The 14,199-nt window shown below is 37.1% G+C and overlaps 2 protein-coding genes across 2 annotated transcripts; both read right to left on the bottom strand.

Annotated features, from left to right (window-relative positions):
- Window positions 1-222: 222 nt before the first annotated feature.
- LOC147523527 (uncharacterized) lies at window positions 223-967 on the bottom strand. Its single transcript, XM_086571401.1, has 2 exons — window positions 872-967; window positions 223-693 (listed from the first exon to the last, which is right to left on the bottom strand). The coding sequence occupies exons 1-2, from the start codon at window positions 965-967 to the stop codon at window positions 223-225; spliced, it is 567 nt and encodes a 188-aa protein (XP_086427527.1).
- Window positions 968-3,964: 2,997 nt separating this feature from the next.
- LOC147523526 (uncharacterized) lies at window positions 3,965-4,543 on the bottom strand. Its single transcript, XM_086562418.1, has 3 exons — window positions 4,450-4,543; window positions 4,216-4,296; window positions 3,965-4,132 (listed from the first exon to the last, which is right to left on the bottom strand). Exons 1-3 carry the CDS (start codon window positions 4,537-4,539, stop codon window positions 3,977-3,979), a joined length of 327 nt encoding a protein of 108 aa, XP_086418544.1. The 5' UTR covers window positions 4,540-4,543; the 3' UTR covers window positions 3,965-3,976.
- Between the last annotated feature and the right edge of the window lie 9,656 nt (window positions 4,544-14,199).

The raw sequence follows: 14,199 nt of genomic DNA, 5'->3' as shown, positions 1-14,199 counted from the left end.
ATGCACCTACAATATCCTCACGCTCACCTTGTGGTATTAATCGGCAGAATTTTGTCGGAAGTCACCGCCTAGAACAACAAAGATTCCACCACCAATGGTCTTTCATTGTTACAAACATCCCGAGTGAACGGTCGACCGCTTCAATACAAAACCTATGCTTTGATCGAGACTTCATCCCAAATTATCGGGTTTTGTTTCTTTAAACAAACCTCGCTTTGGAGCTTAATCCTTTTGAAGCCGCATTATAGAGTTCTCCAACACATCAAAAGGAATAGAAAAAGTTGAATGAGCTGTTCTACCACCATCTAATAAAAGCGACACAATACCAGATGAGGCAACTGCAATCACAATATGTCCTAGATGACGACATTTAGCTGCAATTGTATTATACACAAATGTCTTTCCTGTACCTGCAGCTCCATTTAAGAAGAAAATTCTCCCTGCATTTTGCATGACTGAATCAACCACGGTATCAAATGTACGGCGTTGCTCATTGTTAAGACGATCAATGTTACGGTTGATTTGTTCATCTTGTAAATCAAACTGGAGTTGGCGTTGCTCCCAAATTAGTCTATTTCCAATCCCTTTGTTCCATTTTTTGAGTGGTCGGGGCATCGGGGGAAAGTCTTCTAGAGTTTTGTTTTTAGATTCCATGAGGAACTGCTCCAATAGATGTAACCCGTAATCTGTCACCTGCAGGAAAATTATGTATTAATAATATAATATAGGCTACATGAAGGAGGCATTAATATAATATCCGGCCACCCGCTCTTTTGATGGATTAGGAATGTTGAAGATAGTTCGTAATTTGCTAGGTTAGGTCGCCATATATACTTATTGAGAATCTATCCCACAACAGATGTGGTTGCACCGATTGCATTCCAAATGAATAATGCCGAACAATCTCCTTAGCTGATATCCAAGATTCATTATCGCCGCTTCTTCTAAACAATGTATCCACTTCCATCATCTTCAAGAAGTCCACGTGCAACACTCGCAGCCTTGAATGTTGGATGAGGAATACCTTCAAATTTCCGAAGATCCTCAAATGATGTTGGGCCCTTTACGATGGTCAATAGTAGATGCAAGTAAAACCTCTCTCCTCCCTCGTTGGGCTTGGCAAAATACATCCCCGCCAATAGCATAACCACGCTTCTTTTAGTCCATACCTTTTCTGTTTTGTGCCAAACAAAGTGCTCGGGGAATTCTTGGTAAGTATAGGCCCGAGCATCTGGATTTGAAGCACAACAGTCGAAGAATGAAGTGAGACTCGACTTTTGTTGTTTCGCCCTCTCAAGAATATTCTCCATCGGTTCCTTAGGGTTGAACACAACATGATGCATACCTGACAACAAATCATAACTTAATAGTATGGCATTCCAGTATAACTTAATAGTATATTGATGAAAATTGTTTAATCAAGTGTTAAATACCTGGCAAGTGAAGAGATAACCTTACAACAGTTGGAAACTCTTCATGTAAGGAAAACCCAAATAGCCGCCAAGCTGCTTCTGGTGGTCCAATATATCTGGCATCAATGTACTGTTTAATCTCATTTCCGCCGTCCAACACCATTGTTGTTCTGTCATTGCCCTTGTAGATGTACTTGTGGATGTACTTAACACATTGCAATCCCGCACACACTTCGACATTAATGTGACAATTAAACATCCTCACCAATTGTGGATTATATGGGACAACATTCCTATTGTCAACCTCTTTGTCTTTCACCATATAGACACGTCCCGTGTTGCGGCACATATAAAGTGGATAACCGTCTTTTTGTATGGTTGTCGCGTCTGTAAACTCATGTGGAAAATGCTTTGTGCACTTGCCATTTTCCATACACGGTGAGTTCATATTTTTAACACCACACGGTCTATGGATCATACAACTCTTTATTGTATCAAAGAGCAAGGGATCCTTATCTGGGTCGGGAAATTCTGTAGATATAATTCGATCAATTTGGGCTGCGGTACGAATTTTATCTTCATGCTTGAGGAAAAAGAGTGCATGCATGTGCGGGAGGCCACGCTTCTGAAATTCAATAGTGTACACATGAGCTACTTCACGGCCAAACACATTTTTCTTCTTGATAAATTTCATTAAAGCTCTTCTCTTCAGTTCGAAAACACGGGCAAGAACATCAGGTCGATCAAACTCATTTTGGTTCTCCAAAAGGGCTTCTTGCACTTCTGGCCAGTGAGGAGTAGCCGTCATCGTAAGGAATATATCTGGATGCTTATTGTAACGTGTTATAGCCATCGAGTCTTGAAAGATCTCATACATGTACCTTGGACTTCCAATGAATGATGATGGCAAAATAAACCCGACCAACCCGATCGATCCGCATCCGTACCAAAATCTGTCAAACTCATGTATACTTCAGCACGAAGATCCTTTTGGTGGGTATAATGATAGTATAGCTGATTTTGCTCAGTAGAAGCCCAAGCATCACACAAAAACTCCTGAAATAATTTTCCACCACGGAGTATTGCTGAATATTCAGTATGACGTTCGAACAAACGATATGCATAGAACACCATCTGAGTCAATCGCCTCGAATCGTTGTCATTGACATCATAAAGTTTCATTTCGGTTGACCATCCAAGCTCACCTCGATGGAAAAACAAAGGATAATGCAGGGGTAGATAAGCGGGATTACATTCATCAATCCGCTTCAGTGCATTGCCTGATCTATAATTAAGAATGATATCCCTTGTGCTTCTAATTTCAGTTCCATCCCCAGGTATAACAACTGCAATTTCATTTGCTGAAGGAAGATTGTATCGTCGTCGGTCAGTAGATGTATTATAATGGAGATAAGCTGCCACATCATTTTCCTCAGCTGTGCGAGCACTCAATATATCATATGCTTGACGAAAATTTTCAGCAACTATATTACAATCTGACAGTGCACTCTGAATGATATCTAAAACATCACGTCTCAATTCTGGATTTCGGCGATGACGCATATCAAGGGCACTGGCTGGGTCATAAACATATAGTTGAGCATAAATCGGATCTTTCTCAGGTTCTGGTAGTAATGATCCAATTTGATAGCGTAATTCACCATGAACGGTGAATGGAATAGGACCGCTACCGCTGAATATTCGGTCATCCGGTTGACAATCGAGACTGGTAAATGCATTAGCCAAGTTATACTTCGACGAAGATGTTGTCTAAATGACTGGCTTTGGCGCCACTACCATCATATAGATCTTGAATCGCAGGAGGCAATGGACTAAGTAGAGAAAGACTGACTTTTCCTTGTTTGCAACACATCCCAAAAAAAGGTCTTTTGACTGATGTATTTGCTAGCCTTTCATCTTTCCAGTGCAGAGCTTTACAAGAGGAGCATTCCACATCCATCTTTCCCAGATAATGGCGGACATTGTTGTGCATATTAGCAGGTTCTGTCATATTGACACCAGTTGTAAGAGGCTGAAAATAATCATCCACATCCATTTCGCTTTGGGTGTCATTAACATGTAGGAAAAAAAAATCCTAATGAGTTAGGAATGGATTTTTTTTTTATTGAAAACAATGTTATAGAAAACACAATGAAATTCAACTTACATATATGAAGACATTGATACTGGAATATTATGAAGGTCTGCTTCTAAGTTCATTCTAGTTCGCTTGTTCATTCTACCACTTATGAGCTCTTTTTCTCTTCTATTGCGTTGGGCCAACTTGCGTCGAGAAGTATGAGAAGGTGTATAAGCATTGGTCGGACTAACACTAAGATCATCCACTTCCATTTCGTTTTGGGTGTCACTAACATGTATGAAAAAAAATTCATAATGGGCTAGGAACGGAAATATTTTTGACTAAAAATAATGTTATAGAAAACACAAAAAGAAATGAAACTTACATATGGGAAGACATGGACACTGGTATATTTTGAAGGCCTGCTTCTAAGTTCCTTCTTGTTCGCTTGCTGCTTCTACCACTTATGAGCTCTTTTTCTCTTCTATTGCGTTGGGCCAACTTGCCGAGAAGGCTGAGAGGGTGTAAAAGCATTGGTCGGACTAACATTAAGAGTGGATTGTGGAGGAGTAACTATAACCTCATTTTGCACAGGAGGTGATTGGACTTGATGGCCTTCATTTCCTTGTTTTTCCAAAACCTGCATTTTATATTTGATAAAACATAACCATCAGAAGGCAGTAAACAACCACCGCATATAATGAACGTATATATGTTACATACCTTAGCAAGGGTAGCAAGCACATGGTCAATAATCCGTTGTTTATGCTCACGTACTCGATTTATATAATCCAATTCTCTTTGCTGCATGATGCAAGGTACATGAAAAGCGGCATAAAAAATTAAATGAGAACGTTGTCAAATTAACAAAAGAGTTTTCTTTGTTACAAAATTTAAAAGTTTGAAATCATGTAAGAATCAAACATAACCAAACTATGAAAAAGGAACTTCAAATACCTGAGTAGATGCAATATGTTCATTGGTAGATTTAGGTGGTGCGTCGACAACAGAAACATCAAATGCACTTGCAGGTGGTGCCTTATCCATGGCTGATAATCAAACATTGATAAGAAAAGTGCAGCAAATAAATGAAAGTGGTATACAACTAGGATCAGGAACAACTATTAAGGGAGGTTCGGAGTCTTGTAAAACTTTGTATAATTAAAATATAAAGAGTTCCGATCCACTGGAACTTCTACCAAAGCTACATGCATGTACTATACTTTGTGCATAGCAAAATAATACCAGATTCAGGCACTCTGAAGTTAAACGTTCATATGTAGCTTACAGAAATACTTATACAATTCAGTCACATGCAACCTATCTTTCATTAGGGCCACACCCTGGTAGACACAGTTCGAGCCCGACTTCGGTTCCATTTGTTCTTACAACTGCAAAAACGGGAGTCAATCTTAGCCCGGTTTGGCTATTACAGATCTGATCTTTAGCTGAAAGGTGACAATTTAAACTTATGGTCTGATCTAACGTATATTTGGGAAGAAAGTCTGTCTAGTTTGAAGCAGGCATCAAGTACATCTCGTTTGTTTGAGGAAGCCGCGGACAGAACCATAAACGAAGATTGAGTTCCATACTCCATTGTAGAGTGACTCAAATGATGGAAGGCAGTAATTCACGGTTTTCCTTAAACTATAACTTATGGTCTGATCTAACGTATATTTGGGAAGAAAGTCTGTCTAGTTAGAAGCAGGCATCAAGTACATCTCGTTTGTTTGAGGAAGCCGCGGACAGAACCATAAACGAAGATTGAGTTCCATACTCCATTGTAAAGTGACTCAAATGATGGAAGGCAGTTAATTCACGGTTTTCCTTAAACTATTCAATTGCTTCAGTTTGCTTTTTTCGGACAGCGAAATAATTGCCCTTGCTCATACCACCAAAAATTATTCAAAAATAGTAAAATTCATATACTCATGTAGTGAAGCATAATGTTTAGAGCTGCACAGTCATGTTCTATTCTATTCCCATACTTTAGACTGCAAATGATTAGTGCAACGTACGTGGCCTGTAATTCTCTTCTACAAGCTTGTACAAGGATATCATATCAGAAATTGACTATCCTTTTCGTTGTAAATTAGTTATGATGGCACCCTAAGTATTTTTCTGTCCATGAGCAAAGATCTTGAAGACGAAAAGAAGAGGATTCCTCTTCGAAAACTCATAGTGGCTTGTGTGTGCGGGAGAAGGGAGGTGGATTATCAGCACATTGAATTCAACTTTACCTAACCTAGGCAGGAATATACATATTTTATTTAACTGTATCACGATTACTAATAATAATGAGGCGCAATATAGAGCATAACCATATCAGAACATTATAAGACACTTTTTTATACCTTCTAAGCTATAAGGAAGGGCAAGACCGTCAGCATTAAGGACTCATAAGTGAATGTTGTTGATCCAGTATAACCAGTATTCTTTTTCTTAAACTTTTTAGTAAGTCCCTGCACATGATGTACAACAAAATGTAGATCAGTATGTTGTATACCGTTAGGTTTAAAAAATTATATTAACCACCATGTACAGGTAGCGTGTTTCCGATTGCAATCGGATATGTGATTGCTTCGTCTCCAAGTCCCTGCACATGATGTACAACAAAATGTAGATCAGTATGTTGTATACCGTTAGGTTTAAAAAATTATATTAACCACCATGTACAGGTAGCGTGTTTCCGATTGCAATCGGATATGTGATTGCTTCGTCTCCAGAGAACTTCCACGAGTATGTTTTTCTTGACATTTATTATATATGTATGCAAAGTCTATAGATTTATTATATAGTAGTTCTAATTGGATTTATGTAGATAAGATTTATATAGCCTTCGATAATATCATAATATATATATCTATGTGGATTAATATCAAGTTCTAATTGGAATCAACTTAGATAAGATTTATATAAAGCAGGACTACTTTCACCCCTAATTGGAATCAACTTAGATAAGATTTATATCAAGTAGGACTCTTAAAAGAAACTGATTCATCACCGTAGGATCGTCCCAAAACTACTTTCACCCCGACCGCTCGATATACCAGCATAAAAAACAGATTTATATAGCCTTCGATAATATCATAATATATATATATCTATGTGGATTAATATCAAGTTCTAATTGGAATCAACTTAGATAAGATTTATATCAAGCAGGACTACTTCACTACTTTCACCCCGACCGCTCGATATACCAGCATAAAAAACAGATTTATATAGCCTTCGATAATATCATAATATATATATATCTATGTGGATTAATATGAAGTTCTAATTGGAATCAACTTAGATAAGATTTATATCAAGCAGGACTCTTAAAACAAATTGATTCATCACCGTAGGATCGTCCCAAAACTACTTTCACCCCGACCGCTCGATATACCAGCATAAAAAACCAAGCTGCTTTATTATATATATATATATATATATATATATATATATATATATATATATATATATGGGGCTGACTAATCCAATGGCCAGATCACGCACCCAAATAACTAAAGAATAGAACGGTGGGTATAATGGTCATTTTGATTTTCTATTCATAAAAAAAATAAAAAAAAAAACCCAACAAAACACCCGGGACTTTTCTTCTTCCTCACTCACTCTCTACAGAAAAACCCACGCTGGTTTCTTCTTCACCAAAAATCACCATACTATTTTTTTTTTAATTAGCCTACCTAACATGTTCTTGATTATCAGTCATCTCTGTAAACTAAGGTAAGTTAATAAAATGTTAGAACTCTTGGTAGTGGAGTTGTGACATATGTAGGTGGATCAACCAAGCTTAGGTCTTGCAGTATGAACATATGTTTTGGTGACTTCAAAGTTTTTTTGGAACAAGTAACGAAGTTCAAATCTCTTCGATTTAGCTACCTAGTTTCCGGACACACTTGCACAATTGAAGATGAGAACGATTTCATCAAGATGATAGACGTGCATAGGAAGAAAAGCGTTGGAAAAGGTAGTTTGTTGATATTCAGACAAAAGAATGAAGATATGATGGAGGAGGATGTCCCACAATCATGCTCATCACCTGTTTATGAGAATAGATAAGAGAAGGTATGTTTGCGATCCTCATTGTTCTTTATTGAATGGATTCACTCGAAACTAATATGCCGATTGACCAAATCATTTTGCAAATATTTATGAATCATCTCAATTGCATGAAACCAAATTGGGCGAACCATCTGTTGTGCCCGATACTGGGTTAGTTGGAGGTGTTGGTAAGTGTTGAACTTTAGTTTGAAAGCAAGTAAAACAAGATATATACGTCCGTGAACTGTTAACTGTTAAATTGGCATGTTTTCTCTTAAACGGACATGTTCGTTGGGAAGCTAATATAGTGGATTTAAGAGCTTATAGAGTGTCGTAACCAACTTCTGAATTTACGTGTATTAACTTGTTCGTGGGTAGCTTATATATAACTCTATATAGGTTGTGCACGATAGTATATAAGGTTATTATGACACTATATAACATGTCCATAAACGCGTAGTCTGTTTTAGAGAAAGCCTCATGATATGGTGTTTTCCTGACAAAGTAGTACTTGAAACATATATGTTTGTGCATATTAGCTTGGACGATTTGAAGTTGTGGACAATGATTATGCTGAATCATCCTAATTGCCTGTTACCAAAGAAGTTGATGCTGTTAATGGTAAGTGTGCTTTTGGTTGTTACTGGCAGTATGAGCAAGTTTTAAGTAACAAATATGGGTGTTTTGGAATCTAACTTATGGTCGACAAAAAGTTTGTGTATATGTTATAGTACCCTACCATGTCGCTGAAACGGTTGTTGCTGAAGTATCATTTTTTCCTGAAACAAAATTTGGAGAAGTTGGTCGTAGGTGTTTATTTACAGAACTGTGAAATAGCATGACGACGAACGTTGGTAAGCACAGGAAGACCTTATATTAGCTTTCGAAGACACTCTTACAATAACTAAATTATTTTGCAATTAATATTATTAGAGGTGATTGGCCTCGAACTCAGATAGGTGAAGCATCTCGTGTACCTGACACTTATGGTGGTAAGTGTGTTATTGTGGTTTTCTAACTTATCATAATTGTAGGACAGGTAAAAAAGAGCTCGGACATTATATAAGGACTCGCAGACAGTATTTATGATTTAAATAATCACTATATAAGGTCTTTCAAAAACAATGTTTCTGTGGTTTGTCGGTTGCGATGGTAAAATATTGACATGTTTAGTAAACATACCTGTGCAATTGACTAAATTCTTGTGCGGTTAGCATTGTTGGAGGTAAGACGCTTGAAACTCAGTTTTTGGAAGCATCCCATGTATCGGACACTTATGGAGGTAAGCGTGTTATTGTGATTTTCTAAATTATTGTAACTGTAGGACGAGTAAAGAAGATCGAGGAAACTATCTAATAATTCGTAGACAATATATTTGATTTACGGAATCCCTATATAAGGTCTTTCAAAAACAATGTTTCTGTCGTTTGTCGGTTACGATGGTAAAATACTGACATGTTTAGTAAACGGACTTGTGCAATTGACTAAATTCTTGTGCAGTTAGCATTGTTGGGAGTAAGCCGCTTGAAACTCAGTTTTTGGAAGCATCCCGTGTACCTGACACTTATGGAGGTAAGTGTGTTATTGTGGTTTTCTAAATTATCGTAACTATAGGATGGGTAAATAAGATCGAGAAAACTATCTAAGAATTCGCAGACTGTATATTTGATTTACGGAATCATTATATAAGGTCTTTCAAAAACAATGTGTATGTGGTTTGTTGGTTGTGATGGTAAAATACTGACATGTTTTGTAAACGAACTTGTAAAATTGACTAAATTCTTGTGCAGTTAGCGTTGTTGGAGGTGAGACACTCGAAACTCAATTTATGGAAGCATCATGTGTACCTGACACTTATGGTGGTAAGTGTGTTATTATGGTGTTCTAAATTATTGTGATTGAATGAGAGATAAATAAGAGGACATTATCTAAGGTGTCGCTTACTGTGTATTGGATTTACAAAATCACTTGGAAGATTTGATATTGTATAATATTGACATGTATATATCAAACTGACTTGTGCAATTGACTAAATTCTTCTGCAGTTAGCATTGTTGTAGGCGAGATGCTTCAAAATCAGTTTGTTGAAGCATCCCTAGTACCTGACACTTGTGGCGGTAAGTGTGTTATTGTGGACTCCTGCATTTTTTTGTGTTAAAAGAGGTTACTAAATCAATACTAAAGTAGAGCATTGTGTGGTTCGCAGCTGGAGTAGATGTTGCGTCTTCTCAGCACGTGCAAGAACGCCAGAAATCTTGTCTTCCTAGACCGGATCAAGTTCGAAGTGCTTCTATGCTTATTATTCCTGATATACCAACTAACAGAGTTGTTGTAAATGGTTTGGGTAGCGAATGTGCTCCTAGAAAAGAATCTAGTATGAAGGGAAAGGTCATGTGTTGGTAGGCCTAAGAGAAAGTAGCCTGACACCTGGCAACTTTACTTCCCTTATTCAGCAAGTGGTGAGTTGGAGGAATACTGATGTGGGTCGAAGTAGATCGAATTGGGAAGGGACAAATTGGGATGAACTTATGGACAGTTCTAGTTGGGGCGAAGACATTAGTCTTTTGGTCGGGGATGATGGTCTAAGTGATTATGAATCTAGTGATAGTGATGACCCAAGTTGTAGGGGGATTTCCTGTCACTGAACAGATGACACGTCTATGTGAAATAATCTAAGACTATAGATGTCCAGAATAAGACGAGGTCCAACGGATCAGTTATGTGAATAAGTGATCTCGTGATCAGCACGAGTGTTTAGTGGACATGTGTTAGGCACATGACTGATCGCCTTCCAACATAACAGTTACCCCAGTCGTTAGGAACTGATGTAGGCAGTTCCTGAACAGAAAGAAACTAAAGATGGTGATCTTTGATGATAAGGAAAGAATCATGAAGACATATCTTAGGAGTTACCTTGTAGATATAATCTTCCCATAACACGATGGGACATTATGATCAGCAAGGAAACTTCCCCTCATAAAGATATGGTCTAGATTCAAACTTTCATAAAGAGGGAATTCCTAATAAAAAGATAGAGTCCAGAGATGGAAGGAAACTCACAAGCGGTGAAGACAGCCCTAACCCTATGACTCTCAAAGCTCTTCCTATATAAACCAAAGGGATTTCGTTCTTAGGAATTACGCAAAAGAGGGTTTGATTCTCCATAATAAATAAAGAGATACGTGGTCAGCCGTCTGACGGTTCAACCCTGAACTCACAATCATCTCATCCCTTCTCCATTCATTTAAAGGTTCCAAGATCACACGACACAGAGGAAGATCAGGGAAAGCTCGAAATATCCCCTACATCTAGTGGCACCGTATGTAGGGACGAAAACAGGTAAATATTTGTTTCAGACAATTGATTTAGCCTAAAAACTCTTACTGTTATGATGGCAGGAGTAAAGAAAACAAAGGGTGGCGCTACCACACTCAATGTCACTGTGAGAGAAGAAGAGCATGAGACACCTGAAGGAGGGGACAACGCTGGTCACCATGACGCGAACAACCCCCTCCAGAGACCCATGACTAGCACCGATGCACCAGCAATTCCTAGTGCAGGCCCCAGGAATAACGCTCAAGAAGAGCATCAAGATGGTGAGAATGCTGTCCTCACCAACCCAGAGTCTGTTCAGGCAAGCCAAGCAGAACAGGCTCTGGAACAGCAAAAGAGCAATCTTGAATGAGAACTACAGCTGCTAAGGCATTTGTATCAATCTGACACAGGGAAGGAGCCACTAATCGATCTCGATGATGATGACCTTCTAGAAGGTGGTCGTGCAAAGAACCTAAGGCGTGGGGATCCAGCTCGACGCGAGACATCTGAGTCGGAATACAGCAACTTAGATGAGGACTCGGATACAACATCCGAACTAGAGTCAATACACCAGAATCGTGATGTTAATCCTCGACACAGAAAAAGAGCTCAGACCAAGAAGCATTCTACCAAAGAAGCTGCATGGGAAACTAAGAAGAATGACCTGATCTATCAGATGCATTGGAGGACGGGCAAGGCGAGAAAAATGCAAGACTCTCTTATTTAATCCGCCATAATGGGGGCAGGCAGATCTCCTTTCGCATCACTGGTGATAAGGAAACCATATCCCCGTGGTTACAGACAACCGAAGTTCAGTGTCTTTAGTGGCAAGTCAGATCCGGTAGATCACGTATTCAGGTATCGTGACACTATGGAACAATACGAGAGATATGACCATTGATAATTACAAATTTATGTAGACTAACTATCTATGCGTAAACATAAATAATCAATCACATAAACAAGTGCTTAGATCAATATTTCTACTCTCAATTTATTATACAATATAGAGAGTCAGGATTCGTTCCACTCTTAATCTATCAAGACTAAATAGAATCTAATTAATCTAACACAAATAAATAATGGTGAAAGTAATGTTATGTTGAGAGATTTCTATTCTATGATTATATTATAGATTCAAATAAATCTAAATTAACTAAACAAATAAAAATAGAATTTTGATGGAAGAGAAAGTTATAGAGAAGAGTAATCAATCCACCTAATAACTAGTTTCATGCAAGAATCGAATTATTTATTGAAAAGAGATCATATTTAGGTTTTCACACAATGATTCGACCTAAAGCCTCAACCTTTATCATCCCTAGCAACAACCTACATCTCTATAGTCATTATAACTAACATGTAGGATTATTACAACAAATCTCTAGACTTAATTATAATAATCCCTAGTTTAATTTATTATATGCTTATTTTGGAAGTCATACAATAAACTAAACTCATTGAAATACATACACAATTAAATAATTCTACTAAGCAATTTATTTCTCATTAGGCTTCATAATCACTCCCTCTAATGGGAGGGATTAGCCTAATATCATTGGATTAATTAAACTAAAGAAAGAAAAAGAAGACATAATAATAACTTGAATTGGATTGAAGTAATAGTGGATAGGCTAAAGAAAACATAAATTAGGTTATACGAAAGAGAGAGAGAGAGAGAGAGAGAGAGAGAGCTAATTTAATTAAACTAAGAGGGGAGTAGCCAAGTTTTGTTTTGCCTTAACCCTCTTTATATATGAGAGGGTTAGATTTACAATTTCGTGCATGGGCTTTTAAGCTAGGTTATGGACCCATAAATCAAGTCTAAAACCCAATTTGTTGAATCCAAGGCTTCTAATTCTGGTCATGTTACTATAGCGAGAGTTTTCACTAACTTATAATGATCTGATCGAGTCAAGGTTTGAACCATTGGAAAGAGCTTTATGAGCCGGTCATTTTGATATAACCTTTTGAAGTTCTATTGACTTTTCTTCAGCTTTCTAATCCGGTTTGACTTTCACTTAATAGCTTTGACTTGGGCTTTTTAATGGTTTTTCTCTCCATGAAACTTGGGCTTTCTTCATTGAACTTTCATAGTAATCACTTTAGCTCCTTTTAGCACCTAATTAGTAACGAATTTACATTTATTCAACTCTGAAGCCTGAAATACTCAAAAATACGTAATTAATGATAAATCTATATTATTAATAACATAATTGGCTAAATAGAAATACTATTAAAGGATTTAAACTACAGTTTTGGTCTCTTATCAAACCACCCCCAAATAACATTTTGCTTGTCCTTAAGCAAATATGTGAAATTAAAATAAGTGGCCAAAAATGTATTTTTAACTAGTATCGTTTCGCTGAGTGCGACTGCATTGACCATATGCAATAAAGCCTTAAACCACTAAGAATTCTTTAGTGGATGAGTTATAGTCTCGTGAGAGTTTTCTAGAGAAGGTACTCACAAACTTCATTTATACTACAATGACTAAGAAATAACAGTAATTGTTCCATAATTTTATCTCAGAATCTATACATCTCACTAGTATTTAAACAAGGATGATCATTATAAAACTTAAACTAATACATTCATAATAATTAAATCCTCTTAAGATAAACAACTATACAATGAACTATGATATGAAATGTAATGGCAGGTCCGTTTCTGAAACTTTTGGGTAGCGTGCCCAAGTAGGTTCTCATAAGAAATGTGTCAAAACATATAACACTCTGATTTTTCCACTCAAATTTTCTAACTCCATTGTGTAGTGGGCACATATTTCCTCACAATCTTAATGACAATCCAAGAAAGCCGAGGTCGATCAAACACATCTACAACTTACTATCACACCAACCTATTCCTATTTGAGCTAGAGGTCTTTCTTAGGTGATACGAGGTGTAGGTGTTGATTAAAGAATGAAGGAAATGGATATTCAAAACGACAAGTCTGAGAAAATAGGGTCTTAATATTATGTAACTAGAGAAAACCTTGTTCTTTTGCTTCTACACTTTGTTTCCATCCTTAGCCTTTTTATTTTGGCTTTCTGACTCCTTTTATTCTATTTTTGGAGATTTTATTTTATTTTATTTTCTTTGGATGGAAACTTTCTTTTCTTTTTCTTTTCTGAAGCAACTAACTAATTTTTGTTTACATAGGTTTTTCTCTTCTCGTTTCTTCACTCATCCTATTTCTCAGACTTATCTAGATAGGTAGGCTGATTTTATTTTGTTTTCTTGGGTAAAGGATTTTTGGTTTGTGAAAAGGCTAATGAAAGGCTCAGTAGGGCAACTAGTGGATAATAAATTTCATATAGCTGTGAATTTCTAGCTATATCG

The sequence above is a fragment of the Coptis chinensis genome, chromosome 1 (assembly GCF_015680905.1).
Source record: "Coptis chinensis isolate HL-2020 chromosome 1, ASM1568090v1, whole genome shotgun sequence".
In the NCBI taxonomy this organism is placed as follows: Eukaryota; Viridiplantae; Streptophyta; class Magnoliopsida; order Ranunculales; family Ranunculaceae; genus Coptis; species Coptis chinensis.
This window is presented reverse-complemented; position numbering and strand designations above follow the sequence as displayed.